This window comes from Lactuca saligna, chromosome 2, assembly GCF_052625555.1.
Source record: "Lactuca saligna cultivar CGN05327 chromosome 2, ASM5262555v1, whole genome shotgun sequence".
Classification (NCBI taxonomy): domain Eukaryota; kingdom Viridiplantae; phylum Streptophyta; class Magnoliopsida; order Asterales; family Asteraceae; genus Lactuca; species Lactuca saligna.
Genome location: NC_136418.1, coordinates 81312216 through 81328524, shown reverse-complemented (window position 1 = coordinate 81328524; position 16309 = coordinate 81312216). Strand labels below are relative to the sequence as shown.

The following is a 16309-nucleotide window of genomic DNA, read 5'->3' as shown; positions in this document are numbered from 1 at the left end:
CTGAAATAAAACAAGATAAAAACGTAAAAAGAACAAAAAAATGCAACTAAAAAAACGAAAATTAACTGCGAAATACTGTTGTACTCGCCGAGTAGGTGCGAATGCACTCGGCGAGTAGCTGTGAAATTTTGAAAGAAAATTAAGCTTAATAATAAACTAAAACAGATGCTAAAACCTAATTACTAACTACAAAACTGCAATAAATTAACTTTGTGCCGGTAAACTCACACAAAGGATCGAAAAAATTAGGAATTAGATTAACTATTTAGTACCGTTCCCCGACAACGGCGCCAAAAACTTGATGTGTGTCAAATGAGCTAGTTTTAATCCTACTTTTAGTTAATAAATTAAGCACACAAAGGCAATGAACCTATCTTTTAGTGGTATAGTTGGATAAGTAGGGTGTCGAACTCAGGGAACGGAAATTAATCTAATAACTAATTTTAACTAAGCAAGTAATAAAAGTAAAAGGGTTTTTCTCTAGTTTTACAAGACTAGAAACTTAAACACAACACTTAAACATTTAACTAACTAAACAATTAAAGCAAATGACAAACTAACCAAATTTAAATAAGGGTTTCTGTTTAGGTTCAACCAATTCACTCCTATGGTTATTTAAATGATAGATCAATTATTATTGGTTACCAACTATAGTGGTTAGGTTCATGTTCATTACTCCTAACCCTTAGACAATTAATCAATTCAAGCAGTGACCAATTGTTTAAACTAATTAATTCCCTAGTTTAATTATTTGGATTAAATAAGATTGGTAATTGGTTAATCAAGTTGGTGTTTCAATTAACCTCTTGTTTGTTGGTTTCTCAAACAAGCTCATACATTAATTTACCCATTCTCTAATTAATCCTAGTTTCATATTCATTATTCCTAGGCATATGATAAAGTGTTCACATAACATATGAGGTTAACAACTAAGAGATGTTCATGCAGCTTAATTGTCTTCCAATTAACAGAAAATAGTTGTCATTAATGCATAAGGTTCTTTAACAAACTTAATTTAATAAAATCACCAAATAACAATCAATCAAAAAGTATAATTAAACCATAGGAGTAACTTGGTCTTCCCCGACAGAAACAAAATGAATTTAGTTCATAGTCATAGCAGAAACAAACTCAAAAGCAAATTCAACTAAGCTAAACATACTTAATTCCTAAAGCTAAGTGGAATGAATAACCTAATTGCCTTGATTCTTCAAAGGATTGAAGGTTAGGGTTCCTTAGCTCCTCCAAGGGTTCTTCGATCGCAGGTGCAGCTCCAAAAATGCCAGAAGTCTATTTCCTTCGGATAATGGTTTGATATTTATAATTATCACAAAAGAGGGTGTACTCGGCGAGTAGCAGACCCCACTCGTCGAGTAGATGCTTGTTATCCGTCTTATACCAGGAGTCTTGACTTATCTTCTGGAATATTCGTGGGTACTCACCGAGTAAGCTCGAGAACTCGCCAAGTAGCCATGCTTTTGTCCCTCATTCTTCATTCTTTGGTCTCTAATTGCTTCTCCTTGTTCCCTTTCATTTCCAAGCATGTCTTTTGAACTGATATGTTAAGGGCATTGAACCTTCATATGCAAAGGTAACATATTTCATTGTGCACCTGCTCCTAAGCATAAAAGCAAATATGATATAACAAAAGCATCACTTTTGTTTTCTCATAAAAGTAAAAGTGCCAACATACATTTTGCTAATTCTATTGGATTTCCCCCCATGTGGGTATGTGCAAGAATCTCCTTGAAGAAAATTTACTTATGGAATCTCCTTAGGTATTTTACCTTTGCATATTATAACATAGGTCATAACTCATAAGCATCTAATCAACTCCACTATAAGTCAATAAAAAAAATATATCCAAGAAAAGATGGCAACATCAAGAAGCATAGAACAAAGTTCTAACTATGCATAATCTGTTTTCCATTAACCTTGAGTTATCATATAGCAAAACTAACTCAAGGGGAACACTTGAAATTATGCACCAAGTACGCACATACATATATAATCATTCAGCTCATGGAACATGTCAGAATCTGTATGGTGGAAAGAAATAAAACTAAAACAAAACATCAAACATCAAACATGAGAGTTACTATTGCCAAACTTATTTCTCAGATTTTCTTAGAATCTTTTTCTCAAGTGCTGAAATAGTTTGATATTTCACTTATTAAATAGTTCTCGTGTGTGTACTGATAATTTCTCAAATATTAGGATTTTCTCAATTACCCATTAAGGACTTAGTCCATTAAGTCCTTTACTTTACTAGATAAATGGCATGGAATAGTTTGAGCTTAATTCACAATCCAATCCCAATGGCCCAAAAGTAGGTCCAAATAGGTCCAGGGCCCAAATGCTAACAATTAGGGTCTTCCACCCAAACATGGCCCAATAGGCCCAACACCAATCTCTAAGCACATTAGGGTTCGCTAATGGGGCACCATCCACTACCACCTCGGGTAGTGGTGGTCTATGGCGGTGGCCACCACTTTACGGTGGTGGTTATCATTATTTTTATTATTAACCAAAGCTAAGTACAATTACAATGTTTAATCTAAACATAAACACACACACACATACTAACACACACAGCCACACCATGGTGGCCGCGCAGCGGTGCTTGGCGACAGCCACCACCCTACGGTGGTGGTGGCGTTTCCGGCCAATAAAATAACACATCCACACTCGCCTTCTATTCATGAAGGAAGTCCAGCCACCCACCTGGTGGCATAAGGCGGCAGTGACGAATTCTCTTTGTTTCCCCTGTCCAAGAATATCCAAACCACATTAAACTCACAACTAGGCTCACAATACACCCAAACACATACACAACCACCCTTCACGACGGTTGTGGCGGAAGAAAACGATGGAAACCACCACCATGAGGTGGTGGCGGTGGGTTTCTAGTCAAATAACACCCATATTTGTGCATTCAACTCGTGGCAGCAACCCAAGCGTATAAACAACACAGGACCAAGGATCCCTAGCCACCGACTAGAAGGCCAAGGTTGCTGGAACGAGTAGAAATGGCGGTGCAAGGGCCACCGGTACCCACAGTCATCGCACATAGCGTCAAATTGGCAATACGAACGAAGGAGGGGAGAGATAAGTCACAGTTAACCTTACCGAGGGCCTTCCCGCCGTTCACAGCCTTACGAATTCCTTCCATCGATCTCGATGATCTTCCAATTGCACACATCGACTCCGACAACAGTTTCTGGTGGTGGCGCTACAAATGGCGAGGCATCAGGGACGGTGCACTGGCTTGGCGATGAAAGCGGCAATTGAGGAAGCTCTTAACGATGGCGGCTGAAGTCGTTGCTCGGTCTAGGGTTTAGATGCTCCAACGGGAGGAAAAAGGATGGCACTGATTAATACCGTGCCCATCCAATCTTAATGCATTTTTGACACTAATAGCCCCTCCCCTTCGAAATCTTTTCAACTTAAAGTATAGAAATTACCCTTTAGCCCTTGGTCCCATAATTTCTTTTCATAATAAGTCCCAACATTACCAACCAGCCCCCTTAAACCTTCAAATCTTTTCAATTTAAGTCCATTAACTACCAACCGCACCCTGACTTCTGAAATCCTTTCCAAATTAAATCCAGAACTTACAATTTTAACCCCCACCCTCTAAAATTGTAACAATTAACCCTCGAAACTAACGCCTTGCTTAACTATTATTGATTTTAGGGCTTGTGTGTATTTATTTATTTATTTATTTTATAAACAGGGTGTTACAAGTGGGACTTGCAAGTCTACGGGTGCTAAATGTCATTTTTTACGGCGTCTTACATCGTCGTTTTACTAGAGTCACTAGCAGGATACAGGTCGATCACATGTTACTTTAAATATCAGTTGTTTTAAGGTAGTTAGTACAATAGTAGTCACTTATTACAAATACTACAGTACTATGTATTTTCCTATTACATTCACTTCGTGAATATTCACACGATGCACGGTAATGTAAAAACTATATTTTTGGTTAATGATAGTCATAATTGGGAAAACACACACTCTTACAAGAGACACACGCACAGACACTAGATGCCTTGGTAAAAAACTACAATTAGTAGGAAACATAAGGTTTTCTAGGAGAGTACAGAACATCTTACAAAACATCATACAAACATTTTACAAATGCTTTCATACAAACATAGATACTAATATATTTATGATCTCACCAGCTTTAAGCTGATACTCCCTTTCAAAATAACTTGTATTCTCAGGTCACCAGTAGACAGGTACAGGTGCCAGGTTTTGAGAAGATGGAGTTCGTTCATGACTCGTCTTTTATTTTGATATGTATATTTTGGTGTCTATATAACTTGACTGAACACAATTGTATGAAATTATATTATTAATGCAATGGATGATGTTGTTGCTTGTTTACTACTATTCATTGTTGTGATACTGTACATGACGTCCTCCGCCCCAGAACGTTTCCGCTGTTCATGGTTTTGGGGTGTGACAGTTGCCACCTTTCTCCACCCTCTTGCAAACCACACAAGGCGTTAATGAAATTTGGATCATCAACGTTCATGGTTTCTTGAAACGACTTCCAAACACCAACAACAAGATCTATCAACCGAACACACACGTCAAGAAAATCGAAAATTGACGCTCTGATACCACTCATGATGCGTGTATGGAGGGATAATTTCAATAATTTAGAATGCAACCGAATATCTAAGATTAAAACCAAGAACACGAGAATATTAAAGAACTTGCACAATAAGAAATCAAGAAAAGATAGAAGTGATAAACAATCTATACTTATAGATTCAGTATCGATGAAAACAAATCAAGACCTATTGATTTGAGTTCATATCAACCTAGAAAATGCGATATAGAATTGATAAAGACAAGTAAGCACCTCAAAGAAGAATGTTCTTTATTTCAATAATCAGTACGTAAAGACATCTATGAAAAGGTTCAACTAAGGGCTTTATATAGCCTTACAAATGTAATAAAATAAGGCAACTATAAAATAAAGAAAACTTCAAAAATAAAAAGAAACTACCTTTGAAAGGCTTATTCAGACTAAAAAAAACCAAACATACCCGTAGAACCTTCCATCTAACCGACGTATGAGACCATGCAAACTCCATGCACACGTGACTTTTTGCATTATGAATTTTCGCATCCACACACCAAGACTAACAGTTCGCAGTCACCTTCCCAAATTTCGCATTCGCAATGACTCTTCCGGTCGCATCCAACAATTGATTTAGACTGCGAAAGGTTGCGATTCGTATTCACATCATGTTTGTTAGAAAATTTACATAAATGATCCATATGTTTCACAAAATATAAAAATGCTCTTTATTTTTCACAAAATTATAGAAATAATCCATGCAAAAATCAAAACTACAAAAATTATCCCTATATTTCACAAAACTAAAAAAAATTACCCCATCTAATAACAAATTTAAATATTCCCTATACAAAAAAGTTTAAGAAATTATATCAAAAATATATTTTTAATAATTCCAAATTCAATACACCCTACTATTTTTTCCGTAAATATAAATACAGATAATTTAAATGGTATAGAAACTCGGTAGGAACGTTCAAAACCTACGAATACGAGGCGGCAACGAGGGTTAGGGTTTCACTAAAATTCCAATCGCAGCATACCTTCTAACTCGCCTTCTAAACCATGGGTAAATCGCCAAGGAAGAAGCCAAGACTGCCAAAAGCAAACCCTAAAGCCGATGAACAACCAAAGTCTGATCCTGCCTCGGTTATTCTCAGCAGCGACGACGAGGCCGATGATGACCTAAGCTTGAAAATCGTAGAAAAAGCAATGTTACGAGCCTGTGGTAATGAAACCAATACTAATCCTTCGTCTTCTTCAAAGCCTGAAGAAATTACCACAGAAGTGAAGAAAAGAATAAGGAAGAGGAAAGAGAAGATGAGGTCGCGAGACAATGCTGTAAGCAGTTCGAATTCAATTGAAAATTTGAGCTTTTCTGTGTTCGCTATTTTTCCATTTTGCTTTCGCCGTCTATTTGTGTCAAAGCATCCATAAATTTGCGAAAAGGCAACGATGTACATGTTATTGTGCATAAATTTAATGCCGGACTTCCTTTATTTCGATCATTTGGAATCCACTTTGTTTGTTTCCTTTCATGAAGCGAAGAGATTTGAATGATGGGTTTGTTTCAACTAACATCTGCCTCGATTCCAATTGAAAATTTACACGAATTGATGTCTCCAGACACCGCCTTAAAGATTATTAATAGTAGGAAGTATCTTTTTTTTGAGTAATAATTAGTTATTTACACTGGAGCAACTGGGCAAGTGTGGATAGCATAGTTGAAAGTTTTTGTTTGTTCACAAAGCTGCATGGTGGTGGCCTCAATGTAAATTTGAATCTTTCTTTTGATTGTAATTAGGTTGAAGACCCAAAGTCTGATTCTCCCCCAATATTCCTCAGCAGCAATGATGATGCCAATAATGACCTAAGCTTGAAAGCCATTGAAAAAGCAATGTTAAGTAATGAAACCAATACTAATCCTTCAGCATCTTCTTCAAAGCCCGAAGAAAATCTCACAGAAACGAAGAAAAAGAGGAAGAAGAGAAAGAAGGAGAAGATGAAAGACAATGCTGTAAGCAGTTTAAATTGAATTGAATATTATGATTTTTTTTTTCTTCACCGGATAAAGTAGGCAAAATTGTACAAATTTCATGTCCATTGTGGTTGTCGAAATTTTATAACATATTTTTGATTGTAACAGGTTGAAGACGAGGAAGAACCAAAAGATAGTGATGTAACATTGGAGACAAACCCTGCAGAGAAATCTGATAATATCGTGCTGCGAAAGCTTCTTGTAGGTCTAATGAATACATTAAAAAAAAGTCAAATAATTCTGTTGCAATTATGACTGTAAGCTCTGATATTTTTTAATAATTTGTTTATATATATTCAGAGGGGACCAAGGTATTTTGATCCTCCAGATAACAACTGGGGAAATTGCTATAATTGTGGTGAAGGTGGTCATATAAGTGCAAACTGTACATCAGCTAGACGCAAGAAGCCTTGTTTTGTTTGTGGGAGTTTTGACCACAATGTGAAGCAGTGCAACAAGGTTAGGATGTGTAGTTAAATTAAAGTGTATGATGTTGTATTTGGGTCTTATTATTTTCTTTTTCTCAGGGAAAAGATTGCTTCATTTGCAAGAAAGGTGGCCACCGTGCGAAAGATTGCCCTGAGAAATCCATTGGGGGATATCAAAATGCTAAAATATGTTTGAAATGTGGTGATTCAGGGCATGAAATGTTCTCATGCAGGAGTGCATATTCTCCAGATGACCTCAAGGTCAGTTATGTTTCATACTATGTGTATATATATATATTCTCTTGACACTGTTGTTTGTATCAGGAAATACAATGCTATGTTTGCAAGTGCTTTGGGCATCTTTGTTGTGTGAAGAATACAAATGCTGGGCCAAGAGAGGTTTCTTGTTATAGATGTGGTCAGTTGGGCCATAACGGTTGGGTAAGTCCTTGAGAATACTTTTGTAAAAACAAAGTTTTCTTGAAAATTTTGTATATAATCTTGCATTGCATCATGTAATTAATATTTGTACAGGAATGTGCAAGAGTTCATGCAGAAACAACCAGTAATGGGACTGGGACTGGGACTCCTAGTTCTTGCTACAAGTGCGGTCAGGAAGGCCATTTGGCACGTAAATGCACTACTACTTCTACTAAGGTATTTGTTTTTTTCTTATCCATTTTTTAGGTGTGTTCAAAACCAGATATCCCAAGTTTTAAGATAGTGGATTTTGATATTTGAATTTTCTAATTTTAATACCGGATGCCAAGTTTCCAACATTCGACAATTTTGGATAAGTAAGTTACATCTTAATAAGTTATCCTTTTTACACTCAAAAAGTGTCTGCGACTGTTCCATTGCGTCTGTATAATTAATTATAATAAAATGAATACGTATTAAATTAAGTTTTCAGATAATCCGAATCTCTATATTTTGCATTGGATTGGATTCTTGGATTAATATAGTTTTGTTGCAACAAACATGAAATTGCTTTATTTACGTGTTGTTGTTTTTTTTTTTTTCAGAAGGAAAAGAGGAAAAACGAATACTCAAGTCCTAGGAAGAGTCGATCTCAGTCGAGGGATAACCATGTAGGAGCCTGGTCTGTTTCTAACGATTTAGGTAATCCTCGTAAAAAGAATAAAACACAATTTGGGCAATCAACTTCATCTCATTCTCATTCTCAAGTTAATAACAAGCGAAGGAGTAGTAGTAATAGTAGGGGTGGCTGGACAACTGAAGACCCCGGTGAATGGGGAACACCTCCTAAGTTTCAAGATAGGTACAAGTCGACTGATAGATCCCATACCTATAATAATAATGGTAGTGATTATAATTCAGGCTATCATAGCAATAGCAACAGCAACAGTCATGGACGAAAACTTCATTATGAAACTTCCAATGGATCTTATCATCATCAACACACCCACAGCCACAGGTATTCAGCATCAAGATTTGGGAATTCCAGTAATTTTGGAAAAAGGGATTATAATACTTGGGATTATTAGTTTAGTTGAGTTTTGCATGCTATTTGCTAAATCCTCTACACTTGGGCTCTGTTTATTATGTATGGCAATTACATACATAGGATAGAAGGAATTGTACTGTGTTTGGTCTACTGATAAGAATACTACACCCCTTTCAAGAATCAAGCCAGCATCTGATTGCTGTTATATCTTTTACCAACATTTTTGTTCTTGTTATGTTCTGTTTTATTCATTTTAATTTTTACTGGTATTCTGGTAAGGAATATTTTTACATTTTTTTCCCCCTTTCTTTCTTGTAAGCTGTACCTGTACCTGTATGTTGTTTGTTCCAAAGGTAAGAAGTTCGGAATTTATAAGTGTCTCACTCTCACCTTTTTTGTTTTACAACATTGTCATTTACCTTTCTAATGTTAGAGTTGGTAATTGGGGTGCTGTTTACCATTTTTATATATATATATTTGTTTTTTCTCCTTTTTCTACTCTTCAGAAAGAGTGAATTCCTTATCACTTTAACCCCGATCCAGTAAATCGTATTTTTAAATGCTAAGACCAATGTCTCCTTCCCAACTTCTAATTGAAACTTGGACTTGGAACAATGAACCTCCCATATGAAGAAGCCAATACTTACTTTTATTCTTTTTCATTCTATCCAGTTATAACAATATCATCCAATCAAATAAGAAATTATTGCTATTATATTGCTTAGATTTTTTCAAATAATAACAAATTAAAAGGTACGATGTTATAATGGACATATTTTTCAAAGTAAAATTATTTTAAAAATAAAATACAATCCTACAATAGAAAGAAATGAAAATAAAATGTCATAACAAATAAATGTATTTGCATGCACACTCTTTAAATTATACTATATTAGTAGTTAAGTACAAACCTTTATCAACCACCACAAGCCTTAGAACCATCGACCACATTTTCAAATAACTATTTTTTTTTCTTTTTAATCTCCAACTCCAGAACATAAAAAAAAAAAAAAAAAAAAAAAAATTACAATTCAAAAATCTAAATAAAGATAGTAAGATGATATTTCACTCCTTTTCCTCACAATGATAAAGATTGGTTAGCACAATGTTAAAGTAGATGTGAATACAATATATTTCCAATATCCAGTTGTAAAATTGTTAGGGAACACATTATTGATGAACATTTTTAGTGGGAAATATAGCCAAAACAAGTCTATAACATGAGAAAGTCAAATCAAAGGTCGAAACTCCAAAGTAGTAGAAACAACAAAGGAAAGGAAAGGATCTGAGGTCTAATCAACATTTAACCAAATAAGATCCTCACAATGAATCCATACCAGAAAATTTTCAAAGTATTTAACAGCTTTCATCAAACATCAAAGGGTGAAGAAGGCCCAGGCATAGACATGTGGTTGGAGGCATTGCAAAAATCATCAGGAAAAAGTGCACCGAGAGGGTCGATTAGCAGCCCACAATGGTCTTTGTTTGAAGTGGAAGTGGAACCACCACCACCACCACCACCACCGAACCAGGGAGAATCCAGAAGCAAATCTGGCCTGCAATACTTCATCATCATGTCATTGTCATTGTCATTGTCTTCTCGCTCCAATTGCTTACCACCAGATTCATCTGCTGCTGCTGCTGCTGCTGCTGCTTCCTGCTTCACTTCACACCACATAAAACACAACACACAAAACAAATTTCATCAAACCAAACCAAACCAACTCAACCAAACAATCATATTAATTATAACTAACTCGTATCTTATTGAGTGGCGTAAATCGGCTAAATGCAAGAAATAGCAACCTACTTTCCATTTATATATAGCATCCTACTTTCACATCACAGATGCAAAAATAAATAAAAGGGGATTTCATCAAAAGAATAAGGCTAGACTTGAACGATTCCATATTGATTTGTTATTCTAAACGATATAATTATTTCAAAGTGTTGCACAAAAAAGGGCTAAATACAACCTATATTCCCTCATTTGTCCATTATACTTTCATTTTTTTTCACTGTACTTGATAAAATCCACCAAATTATAATGTCCTGAAAGTAGAATATGGTAAAACTAGGTAGTAATATAGAAAGAAATGAAGGTAGGATGGTAATATATCACCTGAAATGGCCTCAAGGGATTGATCATGATGTTCATCAAGTGAGGTATGAGGAGTATATTCACTGAAGACAGATGCAGCAGAATGACCCAAGGGTGACATGGGGTCCCCATAAGCTTCCCAGTCATCATGATGATGATCATCAGAGGAACAGGCAGCAGCAGCAGCATCAGCATCATTGGAATTGGAATTTGAATTGGAATTGGAATTCTTTGAATTTGAGGTTTTCAAAGTTTGTGACTCGTAAAGCACCGCTTCCAACAAACCGCTGTTCCTATTATCCGAGTTTTGATGACCAATCAGAGCAGATTGGATCAAAGTATCAACAGATTCAAGGGAAGGCAGCGGGGAAGAAGGTGCAAAACCACAGCTACCCATTTGGGTAGAAGAATATTGGAGTGAAGGGAGCTCCATCTTCGTGGCCCATGAAATGGGATCAGAAGAAGAAGTGTTGCCATTTAAAAAGGCATGGCTGCCTGAAAAGGACGAATCTTCATATAGAAAGATATCATTCAAACCACCATCACCATCATAGATGGGATATGATGGATCGGATCTTCTGATTCTTTTGGGAGGATGTGAAATCGGGAATAGGAAATTGGATCCGAGGAGGGTATTTCCGGGAATATCAAGAAAATTATCCAGGAGGCTTGGGGCAAATAACTCGTGGCCTAATAATCCTAAATTCTTGAACTCCACTGCTGGGATTTGGAAGTTGTTATTTGGCAAGATTTCGGGGTGTGATGATGATGTATCAAATGTGCCCATGTTTTGGGATTGTGTGTTGTCGTTTAGTGTTTGGAGGCATACGTCTGGAGGGTAAATCGGTAAACCTGCACGCTGTCGTCTCTTGGTTCTTGTGTTCCAGAAATTCTTGATTTCATTATCTGTACGTCCGGGTAACTGATAACAAAAACCAATCACCATTTTATTACTATAATTATTTATGAATTAACTTACATAATTTCACTTCAACTACAAATATACACAACTTGCTTTCATTTTTTTGTCCCCCTAATGCAAGAAATAGCAACATGCTTTCATTTAAATGTTCAGCAACTACTTAAGTCTTTATCACCATCCATAATTAGCTTTAAACATGCCCAAATACTAGCTTCTTCTTAATCTTTTCCTTTTTCTCCAAGTTTTTCCTCATAAAGTTTCTATCAATCTACAACTAACTTCCTTCAAGGTTTTACAAACTCATTTGCTCCTACTACTTCACTAATTGTCTACAGGAAGTGTTTGTCAAAATAAATTACTTCTTTCTGGAGGAACTGCTTAATGAACAAATGTTTTATCATAAAATATAAATAGTCAGCATTACTGCTCAATGAAAAATGATTGTCTACTTGGTAACCAACAAAGAAATTATTAATTTATAAAAATACTTCAATACTTTCTTTATATAAATAATGATAAGTGATCTTAAAATCCCTAGACATTATTGTATACAAGACAATAGAGCATACTGATAAAAGCAAATATGATATAACAAAAGCATCACTTTTGCTTTCTCATAAAAGTAAAAGTTCCAACATACGTTTTGCTAATTCTATCGGATTTCCCCCCATGTGGGTATGTGCAAGGATCTCCTTGAAGAAAATTTACTTATGGAATCTCCTTAGGTATTTTACCTTTGCATAATATAACATAGGTCATAACTCATAAGCATCTAATCAACTCCACTATAAGTTAGAACAATTCAACAATTGTCAGACACAATAAAAAAAATATATCCAAGAAAAGATGGCAATATCAAGAAGCATAGAACAAAGTTCTAACCATGCATAATCTGTTTTCCATTAACCTTGATTTATCATATAGCAAAACTAACTCAAGGGGAACACTTGAAATTATGCACCAAGTATGCACATACATATATAATCATTCAGCTCATGGAACAGGTCAGAATCTGTATGGTGGAAAGAAATAAAACTAAAACAAAACATCAACCATCAAACATGAGAGTTACTATTGCCAAACTTATTTCTCAGATTTTCTTAGAATCTTTTTCTCAAGTGCTGAAGACATATGCTTAGTAGGATGTCTTTGTATGTATCTGATATGATATTAAATGTGTGTATGTATGCATGTATACTTACAAATGTGGACTTATTGTGAAGATAATTCAAAAGAAAGCAAGGAATAAGTTTGGACATGCAAACACACACACACACACACACACACACACACACACATATATATATATATATATATATATATATATATATATGTATGTATAAACATAAACTTATGATCACAATATCAATTTACATTCACAAAAGAATATCAATGTATGCAACTTGCTTGGATATAGCAGGTAAGGAAGGACTGGAATTAAAAAAAAAAAAAAAAATGTAATTGGGAAGCAAAGTAGAGGACTATAATAGAGGCACGCACCTCAATAGCCATGCGTGCCCATTTGTTCCCCATTTTAGCATGGAGTTCAATGATCCTGCGTTCCTCCTCTGGTGTAAAGGCACCTTTTTTGAGATCAGGTCTTAAGTGATTTGCCCACCTTAAACGACAGCTTTTACCACAACGAGAAAGCCCAGAGTGCTTCTGGACAGCATTCCAATTCCCCTCCCCATTTTTGTTCACATAATCCACCAAAATTGCATCTTCAGCAGATGTCCATGGACCTTTCTTCAGTGTCCCATTCCCTATCATGTTTCTTTCACTGCTGGCTTCATCATTTGGTGAATTTATGCAATCTGTGGACATTATTCTCTCCTCACTTTCACTTGTCATGTTGCTCATCTTCCTTCATAACACACACAATCAAACATATAGCTATCTATCAGCAGAGTGGAACAAATCTTTCCAAATACTAACAAACTTTTAAAAGGTGTGATTTTAGAACTTCTTCTGCAAGTTATAATAATCACTTTTCATGGAAAATCTTGATTAGTAACAAAGTAATGGATAGAATGAGGGTATATAAGTAATTTTTCTCTACCCTTTGATTTGATGATTAATTTTGTTGCTGATACTTGCTAAATGGTATGAAACTAGAAACTCATCATTGTCGATTGAAGTTAAATAAGCACTTTCAAAAAGCACATCCAAACAGCCTCTAATACTAAGGAACTATTGTAGTAGAATATGAATTCATCATGCCAGGATTTGAATACTCAACAGATTTCTGTAAAACAATATCTAAAACCCACAATTGCCTCTGAAAACTGAATAAAAATTGGCAAGAAATAATCCAGCATCAAGTAAGAAATGGACCTATCACCTATCATGTAGAGGCTCTTCACCTCACCCCAAATCCCACAAAAAACAGTAGCATACAGATTCATTTTTCTAGCATGAATAATCACTTCCAATTTACCATATAAAGCATTAAACTACTCTATCAAACCTACATGAATAATTTTAATAATAACTTTGCTTAGTCTCCATTAATACGCTTCCTGATATTTAATATCATAATAAATAAATAAAGACAGGAAGAATCGAGCTTACTATAAGTGAATAAACTCACTCGCACAGTTTTACATCCATAAGAAAGAAAAAAAAAAATCTGAAATTGGAAGGCAAGCGAGGGTTTTACCTTAACGAAGAACGCTAGATTGCTGAAGAAAATATCAATTCCTCGTCATTGGACAAACAATAAATGGTTGACACACTGATAGAAACTGTAAATTGAATTCAATCTAATAAGCAAAAAAAAAAGAAAAAAAGAAACGCAACTAACAGCTAAAGCCACAAACTTCGCTGGAATTACGATGAATTCTATATCGAACTAAAATCCTCAATTCCAACACTTGATTGCTGATTTCAAATCCGGTAGTAGCTAAAATACCGTAAAAAGAATCTATATATCTCCTAATAATAGACCCATACGCAGATCTAGTTGAAATCAAAAGCAAACGGAATGGGACAATCGAAAATCAAAAATAAAAAAAAAAAAAGAAAAAAAATAAGAAGAAGAACAAGAGGAACTCCAATGTCAAAGTGAATGGTTTGAGGAAAGGGATAAAGGATTAATTCGTTTCTCAGACCCTAGCCGTGATCAGTAAAGAAAAAGACCGAGGATCCAATCATAGAATTTTTCAAGGATTACACTTATACATACACATATATACAGATTTCATCAACATTTGGGATTCAAAATAAAAAATAAAAAAAATGGGAGAGAGAGAGAGAGAGAGAGAGAGAGAGAGAGAGAGAGAGAGGCGTAAAGGGCTATGAGAAGAAGCAATGTTGGAATGAAGAGAGAGAGAGGGAGAGAGAGAGAGAGAGATGGCAAATAAAGAGGAAAAATAGGAGATAGATGAGGATGGAGTACCAGCTTCGCCTACTCGCTCAGGTTACTTTTAGAGTTTAAACCTTCTTTTATTACTACTTTCTTTATTAATGCTTTACTTTACATATGTCACATCTTTGGTCCCTCAATTATTATACTTCGTCTTTTTTGCCTTCAAGTTCTAGTAGATTAACGCCATCTAAAGAGGCTTATAATATAAGCATATATATCTCATATTTTTTTTTTTAATTAAAAGGATATGATTCTTTTACTAATAACTTTTGTAACCATAATCTTAATATACTATTTATATATTATATATGAAATTAAAAATTAACAAAAATATATATAAACGGATCAAACCGATATAAATATCTATTTTAACTTTTTAATTTTTCTTCGTAAAACGATATAAATATCTATTTTAACTTTTTAATTTTTATTCGTAAAATCAATTTTTATATATAATAAAACTGAACCAAAAGAATAAAACTATCTTTATAATTTGAAATTTTTTATGCACCCGATTGTTTTTGGAAAAGTTATATATATATATATATATATATATATATATATATATATATATATATATATATATATATTAAACAGAATAATTTTAAATTAGTTATCATCTACAATAAGTGAGATGACAAACGGACAACAAGCTGCGCCGCTAAGCTTTTTTGTATGGTAAAGTTATTTTTTGTGAAAACTACATCCATAGATTTAGAATATATAACATTGTTATGCATGATCCGTTATACTCTATTAAGAAGTTTCATTGCATCCAACGCGAAGAAACCAAACGTATCAAATGCAAATGGTATGAACATGTGTTAATTTTCCGTGTACGATTTCTCATGTTTGGTGACTTTGCCTGTAGCAACTTTTAAAACAGCATGTCCCGCTACAAAAAGATTGTGCTTAAATTTTAGTATTGTATTACAAAAGTATATAAAAACCAAGGTTCTAAAAAGCTCGACACAGCTCCGCCATGGCGCGTCATGGCTCCAAGGCTTGTACCTGCCGCCAAGCTTTACTAAAACGCCGCCTTAACTTATATATGTGTATAAAATAGAATAATAGTTGACAATACATATGAAAATATTAATTATATACAAAATTGCCGTCTTAAGTTACGCCTTACAAACGACATGGCTCGTCAAGGCTCGGAAAAGCTTGAGGCTTGACATTGCCGCCAAGTCATGCCTTACGTTTATTTAGAACCTTGATAAAAACTTAAAACACCTTAAAATTCCATATAATAATATGAACACGTGTATGATTTTCTAGTGTACGATTTCTTATGTTTGGTGACTTTGCATGTAGCAACTTTTAAAACGCCATGTCCCGCTACAAAAAGATTGTGCCTAAATTTTAATATTGTATTACAAAAG

General features: G+C 34.8%; 2 protein-coding genes across 3 annotated transcripts; one reads left to right on the top strand and one right to left on the bottom strand.

The window, feature by feature from the left end:
• Positions 1-5563: 5563 nt before the first annotated feature.
• Positions 5564-8752, top strand: LOC145031103 (uncharacterized). Its single transcript, XM_078979600.1, has 8 exons — positions 5564-5941; positions 6405-6617; positions 6747-6839; positions 6939-7097; positions 7166-7327; positions 7391-7507; positions 7601-7723; positions 8092-8752. Exons 1-8 carry the CDS (start codon positions 5666-5668, stop codon positions 8572-8574), a joined length of 1626 nt encoding a protein of 541 aa, XP_078835726.1. The 5' UTR covers positions 5564-5665; the 3' UTR covers positions 8575-8752.
• Positions 8753-9731: 979 nt separating this feature from the next.
• Positions 9732-14975, bottom strand: LOC145031104 (transcription factor GAMYB-like). Of its 2 annotated transcripts, none has more exons than XM_078979601.1 (4): positions 14217-14975; positions 13058-13421; positions 10657-11557; positions 9732-10199 (listed from the first exon to the last, which is right to left on the bottom strand). In XM_078979601.1, the coding sequence occupies exons 2-4, from the start codon at positions 13415-13417 to the stop codon at positions 9904-9906; spliced, it is 1557 nt and encodes a 518-aa protein (XP_078835727.1). In that variant the 5' UTR covers positions 13418-13421; positions 14217-14975; the 3' UTR covers positions 9732-9903. The 2 variants fall into 2 exon arrangements, with proteins under 2 accessions (XP_078835727.1, XP_078835728.1); XM_078979602.1 differs by having other exon boundaries at positions 13058-13417.
• Positions 14976-16309: the final 1334 nt, after the last annotated feature.

Excerpts from the sequence above, each read along its gene's own strand:
- LOC145031104 (XM_078979601.1), bottom strand. The coding sequence starts at position 13,417 with ATGAGCAACATGACAAGTGAAAGTGAGGAGAGAATAATGTCCACAGAT. Across the intron at positions 11,558-13,057 it reads GGGCACGCATGGCTATTGAG|TTACCCGGACGTACAGATAA; the intron begins GTGCGTGCCTCT and ends TTTTGTTATCAG. Across the intron at positions 10,200-10,656 it reads ATCCCTTGAGGCCATTTCAG|TGAAGCAGGAAGCAGCAGCA; the intron begins GTGATATATTAC and ends TGTGGTGTGAAG.
- LOC145031103 (XM_078979600.1), top strand. The coding sequence starts at position 5,666 with ATGGGTAAATCGCCAAGGAAGAAGCCAAGACTGCCAAAAGCAAACCCT. Across the intron at positions 6,840-6,938 it reads TCGTGCTGCGAAAGCTTCTT|AGGGGACCAAGGTATTTTGA; the intron begins GTAGGTCTAATG and ends ATATATATTCAG. Across the intron at positions 7,098-7,165 it reads ATGTGAAGCAGTGCAACAAG|GGAAAAGATTGCTTCATTTG; the intron begins GTTAGGATGTGT and ends TCTTTTTCTCAG.